The 24,107-nt window shown below is 49.1% G+C and overlaps 1 protein-coding gene across 4 annotated transcripts; it reads right to left on the bottom strand.

Moving 5' to 3' along the window:
* Nucleotides 1–1,127: 1,127 nt before the first annotated feature.
* On the bottom strand, nucleotides 1,128–24,057 carry ATXN7L2 (ataxin 7 like 2). 4 transcript variants are annotated; one of them, XM_081195104.1, is made up of 11 exons: nucleotides 23,871–24,057; nucleotides 20,087–20,155; nucleotides 17,675–17,779; nucleotides 15,327–15,531; nucleotides 13,058–13,356; nucleotides 11,928–12,010; nucleotides 9,328–9,572; nucleotides 8,635–8,827; nucleotides 7,965–8,086; nucleotides 4,425–5,304; nucleotides 1,128–1,272 (listed from the first exon to the last, which is right to left on the bottom strand). In XM_081195104.1, the coding sequence occupies exons 1-11, from the start codon at nucleotides 24,010–24,012 to the stop codon at nucleotides 1,258–1,260; spliced, it is 2,358 nt and encodes a 785-aa protein (XP_081051230.1). In that variant the 5' UTR covers nucleotides 24,013–24,057; the 3' UTR covers nucleotides 1,128–1,257. The 4 variants fall into 4 exon arrangements, with proteins under 4 accessions (XP_081051230.1, XP_081051227.1, XP_081051228.1 ...); XM_081195101.1 differs by having other exon boundaries at nucleotides 4,425–5,301; nucleotides 23,871–24,056; XM_081195102.1 differs by lacking the exon at nucleotides 23,871–24,057 and adding an exon at nucleotides 23,507–23,646.
* Nucleotides 24,058–24,107: the final 50 nt, after the last annotated feature.

Below are 24,107 nucleotides of genomic sequence, written 5' to 3'. Positions count from 1 at the left end.
AGCGAAAGCGCACCTCAGGTTAAGAACAGACCTCCGGAACGAATTAAGTTCGTAACCCGAGGTACCACTGTACTAGGAGAACCCCTCTGAAGGCTAAGCGGGAGAACAGAAGCTGTATTTTCATCCTTTAAAGTCCCGACATGCTGTCTGAAAACATTCTAGTACTTCACTAAGACATCTGCTTCTCTCTCCTCTAGTCCAAAGAGAAGGAGTGGGGAGCTTTATTTGGCTTGAGGGACACATTCTTTCCTAGGTATTAATCTGGTCAGCGGTGCCCTGTGCAAGGCCAAAATTTCCACCCCCTTGCCTTCCATTCTGCTTGCTATGTCACAGTTGTGATGCCCTGTGACTCCCCCTTGGCTTCAGCGCCCAGCACGACGGACCCAGCTGTGCTGCCCTAAATCCACCTCTGAGGTATCCGTTGCCATCAGGACCGGAAGTAAAAGTGGGCAGAGCAATGAATGATTTGCCTCTGTGCAGAAGACTGGCTCCCCCCCCCCCACCTCTCTATCCAGAGAAGCAAGAGGCATTATCCAAGTTCAAGGATACCCTCCAACCAGGCAAAAAGACTCAAGGATGGTTCAAATCAGGGCGACTAGGGGTCTGGCTGGGAGCTAGGGGAGACCTGGGCCTGAGGTTCCCCATTCCTGCATAATAGAAAGCCGGACTTAAGGGCCAAGGAGAGACAGGGAGAGCCACTGCGCAGAATCACAGCAGTGGTGGGATGGCAGAGGAGAAGAAGCACAGGTGAGTGGAGCAGGGATGTGGGCAATCGCCATTCAGGAGCATGTGAAGCTAATGCCCCTGGCACCCCTGAGCAGATTGCAAAGGGTGTCTGCATGGCCTCACAAAGCCTTTCAGAGTTGGTCTCCCACCCTGCCTTCGCCATCTCATGGAGCACCCATTTCTCTTTGAACCACCACACTGCCAGAAAACATCCCCATTTCATTAAGGGCATTGAAACGGCTCCCAGCCATTCCACCTGCAACCGCATTTACAAGCCGCATGTTGGCTGCATTTCTATCGGTTTCCCTTGTGTTCAGTTTTCCCTCTCTCCTCCTTCACATCCCACCCAGCCCCTTAAAAAAAAAAAATTAAGCAGGAAAAGAACAGGAGGAGTCTTAAGGTATTTTAGAGGGTTTTTTTTCCTTTAAAAAAATACTATAAAGTTATAAAAAAAGCAAAGAGGCTTTGAGTCGGACCCAGGGCAGAGTTCTCAGGCTGTTGGCTCCTTCTGCAGAATGCAGGCACTTGCTGTTAATGCGCTTTTGACTGCAAAAGAGAAGAGAGAAGAGAGGGTGTCAGTGCAGACGGTGACAGTTTATGTAGCACCATTCGCAGCAAAGTGTCTATTACAGCCAGGGCTGCAACCAGCACCTATCTGAAATCACAAAGAGCAGCAGCCATGCTTCTAACTTCATTAGAGGGGTATTTGACATGGCAACCTTTTATTAATTGGGGGAAAGAGCTTTGTATGGGATTGCACGGCACCATGGGAGCTACGTCCCCCCCCCCCACTGTCAAAGACAGGGTGCCACCGAGAACCAGTTTCTGGGAATCACAAGTGGGGAGAATACTGCTGTGCTCAAGCCCTGTTTGTGGGCTTCCCACAGGCATCTGGTTGGCCCCTGTGAGAACAAGATGCTGAACTAGATGAGCCTTTGGCGTGATGCAGCGGAGGCAGGGTTAGATGTGCCGAGGTTCTAATAAAGGAACTTGGAAATTACAGTTCCGCAGATAATGCCTATCATCCCATGTGATATCCAGGGTTCTGCAAGAATGAATCAAAGCAGGAGTCCCATTTTAAGATGCATCACAATGGCATGCGAGTGTCTCTCAACAGCTCCTCCCCACGTGGCTGCATAAAGCCAAGTGAGCAATGCCTGAGGGAACTAGAAAGGCCAGAGGCTGCTACAGCCTCCTGCTAGACAAATTCATGGAGGCTGACCCTTCAACAGCAGGGATAGGGACTGTGTGGCCCTCCAGATGTTGGTGGACTCCAGATCCCATCATCCCCAACCGCTGGGCCATGCTGGCTTGGGCCGATGTGGAGTTGTCCAACATCATCTGGAAGGCCACACGTTCTTCATCCATAGTCTTATCAACAGTTCTCAGTCCACTGGAAACTTCACCTTCAGGGGTAATTTCTTGCTAGCTGCTAGATACCAGGGACAACAACCTTGGCCATGCCTGCTAGGAATCGGAGCTCTGGGCTACCTCTGGGATTGAAGGTCTTACGCCTCTGAATTCCGCTCCTTGGTAAACAAGCGCAGGAGAAGGCTGGTGTGCTCACAACCTGCCTGTGGGCTTCTCAGAGGCATCTGGCTGGTTACTATGAGAACAGAGCGCTGGACCAGATCGGCCTTTAGTCTGATCCAGCAGGGCTCCTGTGTTCTCGTGCTTTGCTTTGTACTCCCTCCATCACTACAGTTTCATTTTGGGGAATTCGTGGAAACTGTCCCTCTGAGCAAAACCCAAATAGCCTCAATATAATTATCGTATCTCCTTCCTAAACATTTCTACCCTTTATCTTAAAAGTGCTCCTAGCTGGGGTTGCCATCTTTCCCTCCGCTCCCCACCCCCGCCCAGGAGATCTGTGTCCTTTAACTGCAGCTTAGCAAGAATTTATTCAGCAGGTAAAGTTAAATCAGTGCATCTACATGCTAGGAAGCTGCTTAAGACTAAAGAAGTGGAGGAAAGGTGTCACTCTTAGCTAATATATTATTTCTCTTCTCCACCCTCTGCCCAAACAGTTAAAAGGTCTTCTATGCAACTTGAATACTTCTAGTATTTCAAATTAGCTGAATAAAAGCATCAACTCACTTACCGTGCATTTATTTATTTTTTACATAGGATACCAGTGGCCTCATTCCTAAGGCTTTGATAAAAATCAGAACTGGTCCACCAATGAAATAATGCTAAATCAATCATTTGCCTTTTAACTGATTGCAAATTTATTTAAATTTAATTATGTTTCCATGAAGCAATATTAGATGCATGTATTAATAAATGAATGAAGTATGAGATAACTGCTGAGACAGGTTTGTTACTCAGTGGTATAGAAATTTATTAAGTGCCATATAATCTAATAAAGCAAAACTTAAGCTCACTGATAGGAAAGACTGCCTTTAATGGTTTATTTTTCACCCCCTGTTCCACCACCACACCTGAATCAAAGCAACCACAAATATATACATATACAACATTCCTGTGTACTTAGATCTCAGACCCACAGATGGAAATTGGCTCTCACTGATCAATCAACTGAAGGTTTAATTGACTGAGGCACTGCTCTCTCTCACACACCAGGATACAGCTGTAGAAATTGTAAGAACACAAGAGCAGCTTTGCTAGATCAGACAGCTATCTAGCCTAGCTGCCCAGTTTCCTACAATGGCCACGTAGATCCCTATGGGAAATCCATAAGCGGAACAAGGGAACAGTATAGCCACTTTGCAATCCTGTTCCCCAGCAAATGGGCTTCCGAGGAAGGAGGAACTACAAAGTTATACTGAGTAGAAGCCACTGGAAACCTTATCTCCATGCATTTGAACAAAACCTGCTTCTAGCCATCAAAGTTGGCTGGCATCAAATACTAAGGCAGCTAATTATCCTGTTTATGATGAACTGTGTGAAGTACTTCCTTTTGTCTATGCTGACCCTTCCACCATTCACCCCAAATGTGGTCACACCATAGATCTTTATAAAGGCGTTACAATACTGGCTGTTGTATCTATGACACCTTTCCTAAGGAGCTCTAAGAAGGACCTTGACTTTTCCACACAGCGGCTGCACACTGGGCCAACATTTCCTTCGAACTATCTGCCACAGACCCCATCAGGAGGATGTTAGCCAACAAGCTACAAAAGGGAGCATGACAAAACAAAATGTCACTGCTGAACGTTCCTTACCCAACACCATTTTAAACGCACTCTCTTGAACACTACCCAAAACGTATCATATGGACTACAACAGAGTTGGTGCGTGTGTTGCTATAAATTTATTAGCTTCTGGGGAACATTATATGCCATGTCATGGAGTTATGAAGCAGTCAACCTTGCAGCAGTAAACACAAGTGTGCAGACTTTGTGTCAAAACTCTGGCGAGGGAGAAAAGGCAGCCGACACAATCCTTTGGAGGCAGAAGATCCAGTGTGGGGTGGTGGTTAGAGTGTCGGACTGGGGCCTCAGAGACCAGGGTTCAAATCCCCCACTCAGTTATGAAACTCACTGACCTTGGGTCGGTCACTGTCTCTCAGCCTAACCTACCTCAGAGGGTTGTTGTGGGCATGAAATGAGGAGGGAGAGAACTATGTTGAGCTCTTTGGTGGAAAAGCTGAGAGACAAAGGAAGAAGAAGAAGAAGGAGAAGGAGAAGGAGAAGGAGAAGGAGAAGGAGAAGAAGAAGAATGTGCAAAGAACGTACCTTCATTGTGTTCTGCTTCTCCTCAAATCCCAAGGAGACAACTGGCTTCTTCCTTCGGACAGAGCCACCCAAGTCAGAGGAGGAAGAGGAAGGCAAGGGGGAGGGGGAGTGCCTGGCCTTCATCGGCCTACAGTAGGTGGCTGTATTCTTGCGTCGCTTGGCCTCCTCATCCGAGATGCAGTTGGCTTGCAGTGCCTTTGGCCCATTCAGCGAGGAGGCCCGGTTCTCCAGCTGCGACGCTTTGACTGGGACGTGGCCGGGAGCCCTGCAGTCCAGATGGCTGACCCTCTTAATCCTGGCTCCGGCCGAGACGGTTCCATTCAGGGAAAGAGTCGAGGAGGAGGAGATCATGGATGGCTTGGCCTTGGCGGGTGGGTGGGAGACCTGGCAGCCAGCTGCCTTGCTCTTGCCCAGATCGAGGAAACAGGTCTGTTTGTACGGAGGGCTAGCGGGGGCCCCGGGAGACTGCTTGCGTTTCCGGGCCAAGGCCTCTGGCTCCGCGCTGCCAGCCGCCGCCTCCTTGGCTTTGGAGGACTTGCTGGCCTTGGTCAAAGGCAACTTGCTGAAGGACGGCGAAGGGGTGTTGGCCGGGAGTGGGGAGGTGATGGACTGGCTCCCGCCCATGCAGTCCGACTGGCTGCAGGCGGCTGCAGCGTGGGGCGACCCCACTGCATAGTTCATGCTGTGGTGGCTGCGGCTGTCCCTGGAGGCCACGGTGGCTGAAGCCGCGCAAGACACCGAGGTCCTGCCCGGGAGGCTGTGGGGGAGGCTGCACACCAGGGAGGAGCTGCAGTTCTGAGAAGTGCTGGATGTGGAGAAGCCCAGAAGAACAGGGGGTGGTGTGGACAGAATTGGATGGTCAGCAGCGGGAGGGATCCTTCTGGTTGGGCCAATAAAAAGGCAGTGGGGGGGGGGAAGAGAGAGAGAGTTAAGAAGACCTGACTTTGGAAAAACCCCTCCAACCCTCAGCTCTTGTTCCTTTTGCCCTCCATGCTGGATCGTAAAACCAGAATCCTCATGGGCTCCCTTGTTTTTTCAGGTTCCAGATATGACGTCGCACCCTGCCGCTCTCAAATCCAAAGCCTCCCTCTTTGGCTTGGGTTGCTATCCCGTTCTAAACCCCTTACGTCGACACCTGCAAACACACGCACCCAGGCGCACGCAGGCAGCCACCACCCGCCCTCCTCTTTCCCCTTCGCCAGAACCTGGGTGTTTGTTTTCCCTTTGTTCAGATGAGTGCAGCCATCCATAAAGGATGCGGCGGCGTCAAACCCGACAGCCCAGCGCCACCTACTGGAGACGAGGGGGACCAAAAGCCCCGACAAAAAACCACGACTACGAGGTCAGCCGGAGGAACGCAATGCTTCGCTCGGCAACCGTGTGCAGAGTGATTGATGGCAAAGCTGTGGACTGGGAACATAATTGCATGCGCTGCTCTTTTTTACACGGGTGCTTAATAGGTGCTTAAAAGCACATCCACATTTTACGTCCTTTTGCAGGGGGAGGGATGTCAAACGTGGAGTTCAGCTGCAAGCATAGGCTCACTTATTTTGGAGGAAGTCACAGAGAGCACAGTGGGGCTCCCTTCTAGGATCTGGCTGGGCGGGGGGGGGAGGCTTTCTACATTCCCATCTCCCCGCCGCCAACCACACAAGAAGCATGCTGTTGTTTCTCATTTGAACTCCTTGGAGAAAAAGGAGGGGGATACGAATGCAGTCGTTAAGCTATTGCCAAGGGTCCAGATGTCCCTTCTCTAGGCACCACTTCTGCCGAAGAGATAAGGAATGGGAAAAATGCAGGAAATGCAAACACCCAATCTGTCACTTCTACTGCTCCAGCAAGTCCCATGTGGAATGCAGCTGGGAGACGGATGAACATTTGCCAAGGGTGACAAACCTCAGGCTAATCGTCCTCCACTACCAGGACAAACAAACCCTGAGCGTGGGTGATAGTGAATGGTTCAAAAAAGCCTCTGAAGAGACTGAGTGCTCTTTTGCTGTAGCTCTAAAGCCCGAGAGAAAGGGCCATTGAAGCTCAGTGGCAGACACCATGGTCTGCATGGTCCCAGGTCCAATCCTTGCCATCTAGGAAACAGCCCTGCCTGAAACCCCGGAGGACTAAGGCAGCCCATCAGTGCAGGGTGCTATACCAAGCGAGATCATCCCAGGATTCTGCCTCTGTGTAAGGCAGGTCCCTATGCTGCTGCATCTCTAAATAATGCCCATGTAAACAGGATGCAGGAATGGACTGGACCCTTATCTCCCTCACCCCTACACCCATGGGGCCACCCGTCTGTCAGTTACCTGACACCTCGGTAATGGCAGGTGACCCATTTTCACCTGCGTGGTTTGAAATTAAAACGAGACAGGCATAAGCAGACTGCGCGAGCTGCTTTGAAGCCCCGACAGTTGGCTGGTTGTTGTGGCTTCAAAGCCCTGTGTGTGGCTTTTTGCAAGCCCTGATGATTGTCAGGGTTTGCGAACAAGAGCGCACGGGGCTTGGCAGGCGGCACAGATCAGAAGTGCCAGCAACCCCCCTTTTAACCCTTGGAATACAATCCATTTTTTAATGTTGATTTATAAAGTTGCTGTTCTTAGTGCTTTATGCACTGACTACTTCGTTATTTTAGTATGAACCAGCCTGATAATCTGATGCAAAGGCAGGTTATAAAAGGAAGGAGATCTCAATTTCTGAATCAACTAGGTCAGTTGATTCCGTAACAGGGGGATTAGATTTCTGAACACAAGGATGGGAACTTCTAGGTGGTGTTGGACTCAGTAACTCCTGTCCGATCCAGACAGTGTGGCCTATGGTCAGGAGGTAATGGGAGTTTGAATCCAACAGCATCTGGAGTGCCTATCAGAACAGAAAAATGGATAAACACATGGGACAGACATGCAAAGGTTGGGGGGGGGGAACCACACTCCAACAAAATACCATATCTCATAAAAACACTATGTTTTGTAGCCTCCATTCTAAATATATTTAGACCTCACCGCTACCCTGCTATGTCCTGGTAAACAGCAGCAATGTCAAGTGTTGGGAAGATAGCAGGAGGCAATCGGGAGTTGACCCGCAAACAATCATACAAACTTGTTTCTCTGAAATTTGGTTTGTTTTCCAGTTGCTTTTGCCTCAGAGGACTTTATAGCGTCCCGAGGTGGGGTGGTGAAACAAACCATGGTTCAGAAGGGTTGACAGTAACACCAAGCCATAGCTAAAACAAACCAAGGTTCATAAGCCAATAACAAACCATGGCTTCAGACATGTTGGCAGTAAACAAGCAATAGTTAAGCTGCTGGGCAGAGTTCGGATGATCATATATAAATAAATTATTATTATTATTATTATTATTATTATTATTATTATTATTATTATTAAACAAACCATGGTTTAATAAACCCAGTTTTAATCAGCCATAGCTTAGTGTTAAGTGCAAACAAGGGCAACACACATGCCCATCTTCAGCTGTTTGCAAGGGGCAATAACATGCCACAATTCATCACAGGATTTTCTCTACTTCCCCCTAGGATTACTTACTTCCACATGTGTGAGCTGAGATGTCTCTCCAGCATGGAACTGAGTGCAGAGCAGAACCGATCCAGCCGTCGACTGAAGACGTAACATCCAGGGCTCACCAACCTGCTTCCGAAAGTGCAGAACTGTTGTGGGGAGATGGAAGCAGGGATAAAAGGCATTAAGAATATTAAATCACGCAAACGGCACGTTCTGAAACCTTTTGCAAATGGCAATGGGATGCTAACACCAAGAGAGTTGTTTCTTCTGCCCACTTCATCACCTGAGCAAAGGAAGGCAAAACATCGCCACACACACCCCTTCACACCTGGTCTCATTGATATCAACAGAACAAGAGCAACGAACCTAATCCTGGACTGAACCCATAGGTAAGTAGCAGAGGATTTGTTTAGCATGTGTAAGGTCACAGAGTTTAGACCTTGGTGTATCCAGTTAAAGGGATCTCAGAACTCAGGAATACATCTTCTTGGAGCCTTTGAGAACTTCTACTAAATGTCATTGGGTCAGATGGACCAGTGGTCTCACATGGTATAAAAGCAGCTTCATTTGTCCAAGCATCTGACATTTCCCTCCCCCTTGGCATTCTTCTTGCAAGACTTGGGGTAAGCGTTTTTCTCCAAAGGTGTAAAGGACCCATTTCACAGAGCCACACCAGTTTTAGCCTGGCACTTACCGCCTGGGGGCGTGGCGACCGCGTTGCATAATGGCAGTCCACCTTGCGGGAATCATCCACTGCGTCATCCTCACTCTCCTCGCTCGAAACCCGGCCGGTGCTCTTGGGTGCTGGAAAAGGGTAGAGCCCGTGGTCGACTTCGCTAGAGGTGGTAGGCAGGTCATCGGGCTCACTCTCTGAGGAAACCCTAGACCTAAAAGCAACACAGGAGGTTAAAGCCCTCTTCAAGGGGAGAGTTTCCTGAATCTGTGGTAGAAATATTACTGGCTTCCTTACTAGGACTAGCAACCATATGACCCTTGCTGCTAAGGAATTCTAAGAAACTTCAAAATTAGTGCAATTTTGAAAAATTTTGTCTGCCATTTGGATTCAAAATGGCACCCCACTGTATCCAAACAAACAAAAATCATCTCCTTGATCGCAGGAACTATTGTACGAAAACTGGTTATATCTTAAGAAGTGTCCAAATGTATGGCTAACAAACCACTTCCAAAACATATAGTAGATACTGAATATCTGTGGATAGAGCCTGCTTTTGCAGTGGTACAGAAGGTGGTACAGTGCCACCTTTTCTGAGGTCCTGTCCACATCTGTGGTTGAGCCAAAAAATCTCCCAGACAACTTTAATTAGAAAACTACACAGTCAACTTCCTTCCTGTGCTTTACCTGGGACACTATCTGCCCTTGTTTTACCTGGAAAGTGCACAGTGGGAGTAGGGTTGCTTTATTCGGCAAAGAGAGGTGTTGGGCAGGACCAGCGATGGCTGTGAGAGTAATGAGGAGTCTTGCGAGAGTCGTTCAGAAGGCGCTTCCTTCCTCACTGGGCTCTTGTCTTTGGGCGACTCGCCTTTCCTGGCATTGGCCTTCAGCTCGGCCACTAAGACGTCAAAGTCCTTGGCGCGGCCCTGCACCTCACGGCGCTGGTGGACAGAATGGATCTGAGGCACAGAGAATGGTTAGAGGCATCAGCTGACAAGCGACAAGCACATCCACCGCTGCAGGACTTCACGACATTCGCTTATGGAGGTGTGACAAGAACAGGGCTTTTTTCAGCCGGAACTTGCCGGAACTCAGTTCCAGCATGTCTCAGAGAAGAAGTCCATTTTCAAGCCTATTTTATGAGAAGCCAAGCTGTGACGGGGGATGGGAGAGACCGTCACATGGCGGGTGGCTTTTGAATAAGAAATTTCCTACGTGATCACTAAGGTGCTACAATGGGGAAACTGGTGCTCTCAACCACTGAACATTTCAATAAATCCAAGCGGCTGGCTCTTAGACAAGTGCTGGATGAACCACTGGGCAGAAAACAAGAGCTCATACAGTTATTAAATTGGATTTTAAACAGGCCCACCTGGAATAAATCTGACTTATGGGTAGAAGGCAGCTGATCATCAAAAAGGTTAACATTATTTACAGTGGCTGCAGCAAAAGCACACTGTGAAATTACCCAGTGTTGTCATGGGGATGACTTGACACACTGTGTTTAGCTTGCTTATGTTTTGCTGTCCTGGCTACAACTTCTGCTATGCCTGGATTTTACTAGTAACGCTTCATTATAGCACGTATCTCAAACTGCCCACCCAATATCCCCTCTGCCTGAATCAAATGTCCTGAATGTTTGGAACAGAGAAACCCCAGTTCCCATTCTTCACACAGGGTAGCTGGCTGTAAGAATACCAAGCTGTCTATATGGAGCCTTAAGACTACCTCAACCAAGTTAACTTGAAGCTACAAACTTTTCCACCTATATATGATACCTGGCTGCCTTCCAGAGAGAGATGAGAGGCACAATTCCCCCCGGGGAAATTCTCCAGAGCACGCTTTATTGCAATGTACAGGAGCTGAGCAGGACCATCCTCAGTGCTCTGGCACAGCTCCCATTTATTTAAGAGCTTTCCAGCAGATTATACCTTAGGTGACTCTTCCCCAACCTGGCATCCTCCAGACTCCAACTCCCATTAGCCTCAGACAACACAGCCAATGGTCAGGGATGAAGGGAGCTGTAGTCCAGCAACAGCTAAAGAGCCATAGATTCCCTGTCCCTGGGTTTATAGCAAAGTATTTTCCACTTGAACTTTTCTACAGAGCTGGTGTTGAGACACTGCTGAACTACAGTTCCCATCAGCCCTAGCAAGCCCTAGCAAGCATGGCCAATGGCCAGGGATGATGGGAATTGTAGTTCAGAAATATCTGGCAAAGGTTCCCCACACCTGCCAGTGAGAGTCAGGAGCTTCCACTTGATAGGGTGACCACTTCTTCTTTTTTTCTTTTAGAACCTAGTCTTGCTCCTATGCCTGACAGCAGCCAGACACAAAGCCACAAAGCAGGCATCTGTGTTGGCAGACTGATGTTGACGGCGCAGCAACAGGTAAGCCGTATCACAGCACATACTAGCCTTCTTGCAAATGCAGAATTCCTTCATTGGCCACTTGCTTCCAGTAACTCACAACAGTCTTAAGAGGAGGTAGGCAGCCAATAGGGCTCAGGAACCTGAATAAAGCTGGCAGATCAAGGGCAGCCAACTTTGTGCCCTCCAGATGTTCTTGAACTGCAACTCCCATCAGCTCCAGCCAGCATGGCCAATGGTCCATTATGGTGGGAGCCACAGCCCAACAACATGATAAACATCAACACCCAGAACTGAAGCTATGCTTGCAGCAGGGGACGGGCTATGCAGAAAGGCCTCTCTACCTTGGAAAACCACAGGCAGTGGCGGAGCAAGCAGATCGGGCGCCTGGGGCGGTGCACGTGCCCTGTGCCAAGGGACGGGGCCAGCTGCCCACGGGGCGAGGCGAGCTGGGGCAGGAAGCTCCGCGGGGCCTCTAAGGAGTCTGCCTGTCTCCTCCCACTCAGCCGCCCGACAGCTGAGGGAGAGGTGGCGGGCGGACAGTTTGGGGCAGCGAGGAGCCTGCAGGCCCCGCGGTGAGTGCCGCCCAGCATTTTGTCACCCCTCTGAGTGGTGACACCTGGGGTGAACCACCCCCACCGCACCCCCCTTCCTCCACCCTTCACCACGGGCACTCCAGCAAGGTGTGTTGACCAGGGAGGGGAACACTACGAAGCGCACACACAGAAGGGGCCTCTTTCCACCACTGAACAGGTGATGCCTTTCTGAGCATGGACAACCTTTTGCCTTCCAAATTTCCAGATTTAGCAAATGGAAAGGCGCCTTTGTCAGGCAAATGAACGGGCCCAATTGCGGGGGGGAGCAAAGGCTGGTCAAAACTCTTTCTTATGCTGAACTACTCTTTTGCCCCCATTTCACGCCAATTTCATCACATGAAGCATCATACCTTGCAGGTCAGTAACCGAGTGCAAACCTTCTTGGTTTCGGGGTTCACCACCCCACACTGCCTGTTTAGGTCACATTCTTTCCCTGTGGGAGCAAAACACAGAATTAAGATGCAGACGGGAAAACAGAAGACAAGACACTCATCCTGCCCCCCCCTATGTTTCTTGAGGCCTGGTTTTATGCCTTCCCCCTTCCAGTGCCTCAGCTTCCCTCTCATCATTCAAGGAAGCCCTTATTCAAAAACTCCATATTTCAAGGAACTCTTGACACCTGCTGTCAGACTAGCACAAACAGGTTATTTGTCCAACAATATTTCTTTTCCTGCTGCTTTTTAATTTTATTTTATGGGCATCCTGTGAGGAGCTCTGTCTTTAGCAATCACTACTTCGATGTGGGTGGCTCTCTTCTTATTCAGCATTTATTGTCCTGAGAAGACAAATACTTTGGGGTCATGAGAAGAAAAAAAAGATGGCAGGAAACTCCTCTTTCTGTCTCCCTTGGTCAACTGAGCCCCAAGTCACAGATTATGCACAGTGTTCCCCTTCTTCCCAGTCACCTGGAGGCCAAGTGCACAAACCTGGTCAAGAGATACTGGCTATGCATACCCAGCTTCAATTTGAAATGGGTCGCTTCCCCTTTTAAAAAAGGGTGCTAGTTGGTACATACACCTGGTCAGAGACTATCAAGCTGGCAGCTTGGCTTTCTGCTAACCCTTTCCCCCGCTGTATGCTCCCAACGAAGTAGCCCACCCAACAAGGGAGATCAATCAAAAGCATGCTCCAGATAAAAGAATCCAGAGATATGAGTCTGGTGCACTTCAGAGTCCAATGCAAATGTTCTATCCTAGTCCTCAAATACCTCTCTGGGGAGTAAACCACCGTTTCTCCCAGCGGAAGCTCGGAAGAACCTGGATTTTAGGGTGTGGCATGCCCAGGCCGTATTCCCTTTGATGCCCACTCTTCCAGAATTTGGGAAATTTGGAGATAATGCCGTGAGCAGTAATGCTACCAAACTGTTTGGCGATATCAGAAGCCAGGCCTGCTCTGCTGTGAAATGGAATACAGGAAGGAACCCCCTATGCCTTGGCTAGGTGCTATGTTGCCTCCAGATACAGGACACTACGGTACTCACGCGGCATCTTCTTCAGAGATTTCACAGCACCAGTCTCTTTCTCTCCCAAGACAGGAGCATTCTCCATTTTCCTGCTCAAGCCGTCAGTGGGTATGATGGAGTTGCCACTGGCCTTGGCTGACGTCAGGGGTTCTTTCGGTGACGCCACTAAGGAGGGCTTGCCCAGCGTCTCTTTTGAGCTGGCAGAAGACTGTCTGGGGGTGGCAGAGTCAGAAAGCTTTGGGGGGGCCTTGATCCCATCGCTGTCTGACTTTGGAAGGCTGGAGATCTTCTCTAGGTTCACAACAGGCACAAACAAACTGGAAGAGAGCAAAGCAGAGCCACAAGTCAGAAACATCGGAAAAATTGGTCATCTCCCACTTCAGTTGACCAAGGTGACACTCTTACGTCTTCATTGTTTTGGGTTCTAGCTACACTACTAACACAGTGTCTGGAGGAACATTAGAAGAAGCTGGGCTGATGCTCCAAACATGAAAACTGGAGCCTTAAGATGCCAGCCAAACAGACAGAGTGAATAAAAGGAGAGGCAAAGACAAGAAAAGAGCAGGTGCAGTTTCCACATTGGTACCACATGAATCTTGGAAGGCACGAACAGCCAAATCTCACAGGTCTTCCCAGTGTCCTGCAACAACAATGTGTCTGGCCATCAGCAACAGACCAAGATGAAGAAAGAAAAACTCTGAAGTGCCTTCAGATCATCTTCCTGGTATGCCCCACAGAGAAATTTACGGTCTTCAAATAAAAACATCTTGAAGGTCCCAGGCCACAGAGAAGTTAGGCTGGCCTCAACTAGAGCCAGGGCTTTTTCGGCTGTGGCTCCGATCTGGTGGAACACTCTGTCACAAGAGACCAGGGCCCTGCGGGACTTGACATCTTTCCGCAGGGCCTGCAAGACAGAGCTGTTCCACCAGGCCTTTGGCCAGGGCACAGCCTGACTCCCTCCCTCGGCAATCTTCACGGAGCTCTGGCCCAATGGTTGCCAGTGGCTTGATTTGAATTAATTTTATAATGAATGATTTTAGAGTGTTGTTTGTGTTGCACTTTTGTACTGTTTTATTGTTGTTAGCCACCCTGAGCCCAGCTTCAGTTGGGGAGGGTGGGATATAAATAAAAAATGTTGTTGTTGTTGTTGTTGTTGTTGTTGTTATTATTATTATTATTATTATTATTATTATTATTATTATTATTATTATTCCACTCACATCGGCAAGGATGCCCCAGTAGTGGACATTGAAGGGGGCTCCTTTCAACTTTAGTGCAGCCTTTAAACCAGGATTACTCCACTGTGCTGGCCATCTGACCTCATGAGTCTCTAGAAATAGACTGCAGGGGCTGGCAGGGGGGAGAAGCAAGCTTGCTTCTCCCCCCCCCCCGCCATCCCGCTATTCCCCGACCTGATCTGGAGGCTGGCGGGGGGGGGGGAGAAGCAAGCTTGCTTCTCCCCCCTGCCAGCCCCACAAGCTCGGGGGATAGCGGGGAGGCGGAGCGCCACCACCCCGCTATTCCCCGACCTGATCTGGAGGCTGGCGGGGGGAGAAGCAGGCTTGCTTCTCCCCCCCCCCCCCCGCCAGCCTCCAGATCAGGTAAATATACGGTAAGTTTGCTTAATTCTGCCTTGCTTTCCACAACAAACCTAGAGTCACTAAAAGTGACTAAAACCATCAAGGGGACATCAAACAGATTATATCCCTTCTTTTGCTTTTCAGATTCTTTTTTGTTGAATTTGTTATTTATTGTTGCAATTTTTAGTGAAGTTGTAACTGTCTCAGAGAAGGCATTTTAATACAAACAAATAAATAAAATAACCAGATGAAACTTATCAAAATCCATAAAAACACTCCCCAAAAATAACCTCAGTAATAGAATTCATTCAGACCCATCTATGTGTCTGCGCACACACACACATTAAAAACTACTTCTAGCTTCACAGGTCTAGAGGTTAATTTAGCCCTTATCTTTTTATACAAAGAACAAAAAGTAAAACTTTAGCATCCCTAGATAATAAAACTTTAGTATCCCTAGAGCTGCATGTAGATTCCCCGTACCATCTTACAAAATGGAGAATTACACCAGGTTGCACCTGCCATTCTGAAGGGCGCAATTTCTCCAATACCTCTCCCCCAGTCACCCCAGTAAGCACAGCACTGGGATACTTCCCCCAAAAGCAATGGAGTGAGATTCCATACAGCCCAAGAAGAATTGGTTGGGCTGTGCTCTGTATCCTAAAGCTCAGAAAGGTCCCCTGCCAACAAACCCAACCCCTCCTTACCAGAGGTTGTCCTTTGACATCTTGTCTGTCCTCTCAGGCGTGTGCTGGGCTTGACTGAAGGAGCCCTGGGACCTCTCCCGCCAGGACTTGGTGGATCCGTGACCTCCACTGGCAAGGGACCGCCCATTGACCGCATGGCACTTTTGTAAATTTGAAGAGGTCTGCACCCGGCCATAGAGCTTGCTGGGAGGTCCATGTCGTCTCTCTAGGTGGGAATTAAGATGCTGTTACTGAAAATATTGCAATCAACTATCCAATGCGGGAATCTGGATGGCAGCCATCATACTGCAAATGGCAAGTACTGGCCTGGAGTACAGAAATGGGAAGCAAAAGCACCCAATTTATGGATTTTATTCTAATACGAAATTTGGAGGTTTACTATTCAAATGGTGCTCAGTGCCAAATTTGTGATCCCCTTAAGGTTTCATGGGCAATGCTCCAGAAGCCCCATACTGTTATTAGAAAACTGTATCCACACCTCCGTCTCTCCTTTCTGTTGAGAACTTGCTGAACCAAAGTTAGTGGCTACATCCAGAACTTCACAGTTAGAGCTTCCTAGCTCCAATTTACCAAGTCATGCATTTTGGAACTAATCCTTTCTGCACCACAGAACTGTGAGAGGCGGGCTCCAAAAATACATCCTTCCAAGACCTGCTCCAAATAGTGGGTAGCAGACAGCCAAGCAGCTACTCTCTCATATAGCCATTTCCCACTTAGGGTGGCCCATAACCTGATCATAGTCAATCACCAGGAAGTAGGCACAGGGTCCAAAAGGGGGCAATCAGGACCAGCTGGAAATCTGCCTAATCTTAGCTGTCACCACCATCTATGTGTTGCTATTCTGTTCCTCGAGGCCTGATTCAGAAAGCCCAAGGGAAGTTGTGGAGGCAAATAAAATAAACACAGTTCATTTATATATCCTGCTTCTTCTCCCATGATGGAATTCCAAGATGGTGTGGATAGGGTTCCCTCATCCAGGTGCTCAGCAGGCCTAGACCTGCTTGGCTTCAGCAGAGCTGCGGCATCCTGCACCTTCAAGCCATGCCCTGGGACACAAATACCAGCCTACCCCACCCTCTTTGCAGGTTCCTTGGCAGGAGGTCAGACTGTATATTGCCCCCCCCCCACTCCATAGGGTGAGTCGCTAGAGCAGTCCATCTCCAGCCCCTCCGCTCTCCCCACTTCTTGCTCAACAACCCCTTTCAAAGGCAGGCGGATGGCCTTGGACAATCCCAGCGAGATTACTGCTCCCCCCCCACCCCAGGGCACCAGGCCAAAGGAAAAAGTCTGGATACGGACAAATCATTCACAGATGGTGGCGAGAGGAGGTTGCTTAATGTTAGATTTCCTTCGTTGTGCTTTAAGAACTTGGGAGGAGAAGCAGCTAGAAAACGGCTGGGCCTAAGTCACTAGTGTAAAGGCTGAAGGGAGAGAAGTCTGTTGGGAGGATGGGATGAAGGAGAGAAGGAACAAACGGTCCATTTAGAGCAGAAATGACCCATCTGCAGGGCAATGGTTTTCAGGCAGAGATATATTTGCCAGATCCTGTACCTGTTACCCTTTATGGCAGCCTTCCCCAAGTCAGTGCCCTCTTGACAGGTTCCTTTCTGTGCCCGCTCCCCCGCTGATGGGAGTGCTATGCTAAAACATCCAGGGGGCGCCGAGTTGGGGAAGGCTGAGTCAACCAGAGGTTCAATTTGAGACGTTCTCCCCAAAGCATAAGCTGAGCCACTCAGTTATGGCCCGTCTCCTTTCGAGATGGGACATCACAGGAACGTAGGAAATCGCCTCATACCAAGTCAAACCAAAGGCCCATCTAGCTGTGAATGGTCAACACTGACTGGTAGCAGATCCCTGGAATTTCAGGTAGGCGACTCTCACAGCCCTACCTGGAGATGCTAGGGACTGAACCTGCTCAGCAGGCAAAGCAGATGCTCTACCTGTGAGCTAGGGCTCTTGCCCGCAGCTCAAGTGTCTCTCCATTCTGATGTTACCTGATGTGTGTACGACCCTTTCCTAACTGCCTCCCCGCATTCTTTCCCCAAAGGGCAAAGTTGTGACATCGGAAGCGACCCTAGCATGACCAGAATTCTGCCTTTCCGTCTCTCGGGCTGCTTGCTGCCCTCGCAGCGGCTTCCTCGCTGGTTGAAAAGAAATTCAAGGGAAGACGACCTTCCTCTTCCCCCACCCCGCCCCCCATTTTCAGGAGGAAAACAGAAAAGGTCCTTTCAAGCCCAGGCACCACCCACTGGGCCGGTGCCTGAGGCGGCAGCAAGCAGCCCTAATTCACAGCTCTCCATCCAGAGGCCACAGAAATTCAATTGGCAGTTTTTGGCTGCTTCGCTTACCGCAATGCTTCTGAAAGGCTTGAGGTTTGACCACTTGGCCACAGTGGTTACACACCACCAGGTAGAACTCATCGTGAGCTGGGCAGTGACCAAAGATAGACATGTCTGAAAGGACAAGAGAGGCGAGTGATGAGAGAGCACCCTGGAAGAAGCCCCGTGAAACTTTGTCTGTTCTTCAGGCTCAGAAACACTTCAAATAATAGCGGTAACAAGACCCCACCATTAATTCTGACAAAAGATGGAACAAGAAGAAAAGTCCGCCAGGTAGCTTAAAAAGGAAGAGAGCTGAGAGGCACATGTTTGCGCCCCTGCCACAACTGTCTGGTGGGGTGGCACGAAGCATGCCTCACACTTCCATCCTCAGTTTTCCCAGCTGCAAACTGGGAATAAGTACCAGGCTGCTTGTCATGCAGGATTGAAAGATCAAGGAGACACTGACTGCAAAGCAGGTCATCCATTCATAATGCCAGAAGGAGCTTTTATACAGACTTAGACCATTGTTCCATCAAACAAAGCCCTCTTTGGCTGCCTCCCCAAGATTCTTCAAGCACAGATACAAGGAGTTTCATACTGGGCTCTTATAAGAGCAGAGCATGTGGTATATTACGGAGCCAATGCAGCACCTAGATGTGAATTGGGGGAACCGCTTGACTGGCAGCCCAACGCTCCAATGGCACCGAGCTGCACAAGCAAAGATATACACAATTATTTTACATGTGACTTATGTCAAGACTTATCTGCGCAAATGGCTGTCTAGTTCAGAGAACAGCCACTGGGCAAGGCAGCCTCCCCCATCCAGCCTGCTGGTTCAGGCACAGCCCACTTCTCCCAGGCCTGAGACGTGGGCTCACGTTTTAGCAAACACACACAAAAAGGCAGCAGAACAATCGCTTATCCTTGGGTGATGGGGCCGTCACACGCTCCAACTTTGTCAGGAGGCAGCCCCACCTCCTAGCACAGCTGGGGTGGCAGAAAAAGGGGAAAACAAAGAGACACAGACAGGCTGGGAAGCAATGAAAAAAGACCGAGGGCAGCAGGGCAGGGGAGGGGAGCTGTCGGGAGAGGAGGGGAGGGGCAAGGCTCAAACTAACTATGGGCTGAGGGTGAGCGCAGAAAAGAGCAGGACGAAAGCCCAGCAGAAGCTCATCTGGAAACTCTGGCCGGGGAGCTCAGTGGAGAGGACAGGTGGCAGCTCACATTTCCAAGGGCTCTGCTGAAAAAGCCCAAGGAGGGAGTTAGTGTGACCGATTTGATTTAGGAAAAATACAGGCCACCATGCAGGGGTCCCACAAAAGACCTGATATCCTTGGGGAAGTCGACCCTTCTTACCTTCTGCTGCAAGCAGGACCTTCCATTTGAATCTCCACCCTGCCCCCACCACCCAAGACTTCTCTGAGAAACACACACACAGAGAAGAGACTTTCTGATCTCTTGATTGAGGGTAGACAGATGGTGGCTCAGGGTCTTTCCCCCCTAACAATCATTGAGAGAGAGAAAGAGAGTGGAATGGGAAGAGTCAGCACATCTTCACCCATCCTACTATATTGGAGTCGCACCTGGAATCCTTTCTTTGCGATGAGCTGGTGAGCATGTTTTGCTGGTGGCCAGAGCACGGCTGATATTCCAGCTCAGGAAAAAATTTGGCCGGTGAGGCACAGACAGAAACATGGCTCATTTGCATGAGTCCATCAGCAGCTATTGCTCTGGCTGCTTTTTGTGACATGCTGTGGTCTAAGTCATATGGGCTGATCAGGAGGGAGGCTGTGGGCAGGAAGGGGTGGAAAGCCAAGGGCCTTTTGTTGTGGACGTCTCTTAACATCATGTTGCTAGAAACCATGGAGGCAAAGGGTTCTCAAAGCAAAGAAACATGTATGTGAAAGTTCCGCAGCTTTCGGTTATCCCGAAATGCTTGCTAAATCCCTATAACTAAATGTTGGGTATGGGACAGGGCTGCAGAGGATCACAACAGGACTCAAGGCAAAGTCCACAGACTCATTCATAGGTCATGGAAGATGCAATGTATTCAAGTCTAAGCTTGGAAGAGTATGAATTTCCTGATGAACTACGAGAGACTTCATCCATCATATTCCAAGACCCAGTCAAGGTTTTGAGCTCTAGTAAGGTATAGCCAGACTAGCTCTTGGGGCCAGAATGCCAGCCCTTGGTGGCGTGTGTGAATGCAGCTATCAAAAGGGATAGTTGTCTTCTGCTTTTGTCAGGATGCTTTCATCTAAGGGTCACTTGCTGTGTGAGAATGCAATGACTGCTACACCACACACACACACACACACACACACACACACACACAGAACTCCCAGCTGCCCTTGCACTTCTCTCTTCTGCAAAGCATTCACCAGACACAGGGCAGAGGTCTCAACAACTCAAGTCAGACTCAAAGAAGTCTGTTCTTACCTTCTTTAATGAGGGTCATTGCATCCAGCTTCTTGCTCCCATTCCTACCGTTTTCTTCCACATCAGACCCTAATAGATACATAGAAAAAGAAATCCCATCAGCAACACTAATAACCCTTTGCAGATCCATCATCCAACAAAGCTATTGAGAACCCATGACATCTAGACACATTAAGATGAATCATTCTCTCCCCCCCCACCACATGATTCGAAGTAACGCTTACATAGAAGCAAATCAACCTGAATGCAATGAGACTTACTAGGAAGTAAGCATGCTTAGGACTGCAGGCCTTAATAGGCTTGAAAAGAGCTCAGGAAAAGCATCTATTCCAGTCACAGCTTCCTCAAACTTGTCATGTAGTGTTATGTAGGTCACATTGTGACCCAGAACAGAGAAGATCTATCTGCAAGCCTCAGCAGACAGGACACTAGGACCAGTAAATCTGTAGATCAGGATTTCCCCTCTTCGAAACCCCATAAGAATAAACATAGCATGCATGGTCCTGACCCCTCTTTGAAATTTTTTACTATACATGTATACAGGCTTTGAGGAGGTATTTGCAGGGGTATTCTATTTTATCCTCACAACAGCCCTGCGAAAAAAGGTTAGGCCAAGCATGCAACGTGCCCAAGGTCACTCAATGAGTTTCATAGGGGAGCAGATTAAGAACAATCATTTCCATTTGCCCTAAAACTCCAGGTCTTAAAAGTTGCCAAGAGAACAAGGATCCCTAAGAATCAGTTCAGCTAACATGGCAGATGTTCCAGGGCTTCTGCAAACATACAGTAGTGGACTTGCTGAGTCTCAGACTCCACTGCCTGCTGCTTCAGCAGAACTGCTCTGCCAATCCGTATCAATCAAGAGGTGTTTGGAAGACAATGACAAGCACACAGCACCATCCCCTGACTCCTTTCCAAAATACAATGTGCAGGGTAGAAATGTGGCTCTCTCAACTCCACTTGAGACTAGCTGCTTTACAAACTCTTGTTTTCCCATTTCAAAGGGTGGCATTCAAATATCCACGGCCCACCAGAATTCTGTACATGCCCAGGTGTATATGCATGCAGAAAGGGGGCATACTTGCATGACAGGGGATGAGAGGCAGCTCTTTCTATTCCATATACCTTTCACATGAGCTTTTCTGCTCTGCTAGTTGGGAACACAAAGCTTCAAAGAAAGACACCCCAAGATGGACTTTGAAACGGAATCACCAAATTCCGAGTTAAAGAGATACCCCTGGTTTTTAGTTCCGGAAGCCAAATCCTTGCCAATGCCAAATTATATTATAGTTTCGATCACAACACCAGTGATATTTCCCTGGAAACATGTTAATGCTGACAAGCTTTTCATTATAGCAGAACCATTTTCTTATTATGCTGTGTTTGTGTGTGTAAGCAAATGCCTAGAATGATGTGGTTTGTAACCTAATCCCAACATGCATATAAGAAATCAAACACATGGAATTCAGAACTAATGTTTCCCCCCCCCCCTTCAGCTTTCACCAACCTGGTAGCCTCCAGATTTTTGGACTACAACTCCCTGTGTAGTCTGGGGCTGATGGGAGTTGTAGACCAAAAATCTGGAGGGCATCAGGTTGGCAAAGGCTGCCGTAACTCCTTCTGTCTGCACATCGACCTGAAGCTCACAGACATTCATGAAATGCCTGCAAACTCCTTGCGATGCAGATCAAATACTACCAATTGTGGGGAGGGATCTGGCACAAGGGGCTGATTTGTCTCCAAATTAACAGTGTGAAAGCAAGTAGCAGAGCTGGTCCCCAAAGTCCTGACTCCTGTGCTTTAACCATGACATGATACTCCACTTGCATTTAATAGATTTCACACCACATGGTGCCCTCACAAAGACAAGATGTACCTGTTACAATGCATCAACTGTTTCAGCATCAAAATACAAAACGGAAATCCAAAATAGCTGTGCGTTTGTTTGTTTTTTAAATTGCATTGACACCAAGAACATTAATCTCCCTCTCTCTTTAAAAAAACCAGAAAAACCCCTAACTGAATTAAAACGCACATACAATTAATCCCATACCACAACCTGTCAAGAGACAGGGTGGGGGCAAAAGGTGGAAACTAAGCAAGCTCTCCCCCCATCTACGAAATCCTTACCATTCCATATCTATTAGCAATAAATAAATAAAAACAATCCATTCAGACAGCAACAGGAAGCTGTCTGCAAAGGACAATTTACAACCTGCTTCTTAAATCCCTGAAAACACAGGAGTCATTATGTAAACTCTGTTGGAGCTGGAAGTAGATGAGGAAACATACGAAGCACTAACTATATCAAGTGCAAAGGGAAGATAATGGAGGGGGATGGGAGAAGCTCAACAATATAAAAAGCATCACCAGGGACAGCTCCGTTGAGTCTCACCGCCCCTTCTAGAGTCTGCCATCAGGCTGCACTTGAGAAAGTCAAACATTCTAGGGAGGTGCTCCCGAGCGGTTTCTAGGATTCCAAGGACAAAAATCACAAGGGGCCAATCCATCCACCCACCATTTTCATACAGATATACCACCACCCCCTTAGTAAAGGAGGGCAACAGAGCAAGGGACAAGACAGAAGGGGGGGAGCATAGGGATGCCAAATCAGGATGTCAGGGAGGAGGATGTGCAGTTTTTCAAGAGAAAAGGGGAAATCCTAGCGAGTGGTAAACTGAGTGGCCAGGTCAACAGTGCAAAACAAAAAAGAGCTTCATGTAAAAGGCAGAAGAGAAGATAGAAGGAAGGCAAAGCAGATGGATGGGCGGGGACCAGTTTCAAAGGCCTAGGCACAGATCCTAATGGAAATGGAACAACTTCAACAAGAGGAAATCCAGAAATGCAGCACAGCTGGGGGAGAGCAGCAAACGGTGGGTTGCTGAAAGCACTTTGAAAGGAATCAGTTGAGGAAAACTGTAACGGGATTTAAAGATCAAGACCGATGGGGAAAATGTGGTTAAAGAGGAAGAGAAAAAGAAAAGTGGTCAGGGGTCACCTAGAAGATGACCAAGACCCATACTATCCAGGGAGTCACAGAAGATCAAGAACCTTGCTGCCCACAAGTGTTCCAGTGGCACCTCAAGAGTGCGTATTATTTGGGGGGAAACAGAAAAAGTGAATATGTGGAGATCAGGAAGAAAGAATGCCCAGGTGAAATGGAAGCAGTCGACATGAGGGCTGGAGGTGCACGAGAGTCAAGGCGCAAATGTTAGGAAACCTGGTGAGATCACTATGTAATAAATAAATTATAAACAGACAAGTCACGCAGCCTTTACATAGCATGTTTCGGAGACAATCGTGGGCTCGATGACAGAAGAGATCAAAAGTCCGGGGAATCTTGCGAATATGGCTTTAAAAAGCACACACACAAAAAGCCATGCTCGTGTAATAAGGGATTAAAGTAGGAACGAGAAGCACATAAGGAGCTGGGAAACGCGTGGGACAAAGATCCTGCCTTGATCACAGCATGCCCCTGGTGAAATCAGGCTGGGGGAGAGGGGATTCCATTAGGGGGATCGAGAGATCCTAGGAAACCCGGTCGAAGCGGCAGGAAAAGGAAGGCAGGCTCCACCGGGCGGGAAGCGAGGCGGCGCTAGGACCCGGCGGCTCCTTTGTTTGGGGCGGGAGGGGTGAGGGAGGGGGCGCGGGAGGAGGAGGGGAGGCGAGGGAGGGAGGAAGCTCGACGGCGGCGGCGGCGGCAGCAGAAACGGCGACGGAGGGTCCCCTGCTCCCCGCCGCCTGCCGCCGCCTCCGGGCCCGCGGGCAGGGCGGGCGCGCTCACCTGTCTCGGCAGCGGGCGGCCCGGCCCTCTCCACCCAGGCGCTCCAGCTCTGCCCCGCGAAGTCATCGAGATTCGGCAGCCGCCGATCCACAGCAGCCATTGCTGCTGCTGCTACCACCGCCGCGCGTCCACGCACCGCCATCACCGCACGGGAACGCGCAGCCCTCCCCGCTGGCCGCGGCCCAGTGCGCAGGCGCCCCGCGCTCCGCGCACCACGGGAAACGTAGTCCTCGCAAC

The sequence above is a fragment of the Podarcis bocagei genome (assembly GCF_964188305.1).
Source record: "Podarcis bocagei genome assembly, chromosome: 5".
Lineage (NCBI taxonomy): Eukaryota > Metazoa > Chordata > Lepidosauria > Squamata > Lacertidae > Podarcis > Podarcis bocagei.
Note: the sequence above shows the minus strand (reverse complement) of the source record. Positions and strands in the feature narration are given on the sequence as shown.

Bases quoted from the DNA above. Each gene is read 5' to 3' on its own strand.
- ATXN7L2 (XM_081195104.1), bottom strand. From the start codon at position 24,012: ATGGCGGTGCGTGGACGCGCGGCGGTGGTAGCAGCAGCAGCAATGGCT. The intron at 15,532-17,674 runs GTAAGCGAAGCA...ATTCCCACCTAG, and splicing joins AGCCTTTCAGAAGCATTGCG to AGAGACGACATGGACCTCCC. The intron at 9,573-11,927 runs GTATGATGCTTC...TCTGTGCCTCAG, and splicing joins CTCGGTTACTGACCTGCAAG to ATCCATTCTGTCCACCAGCG.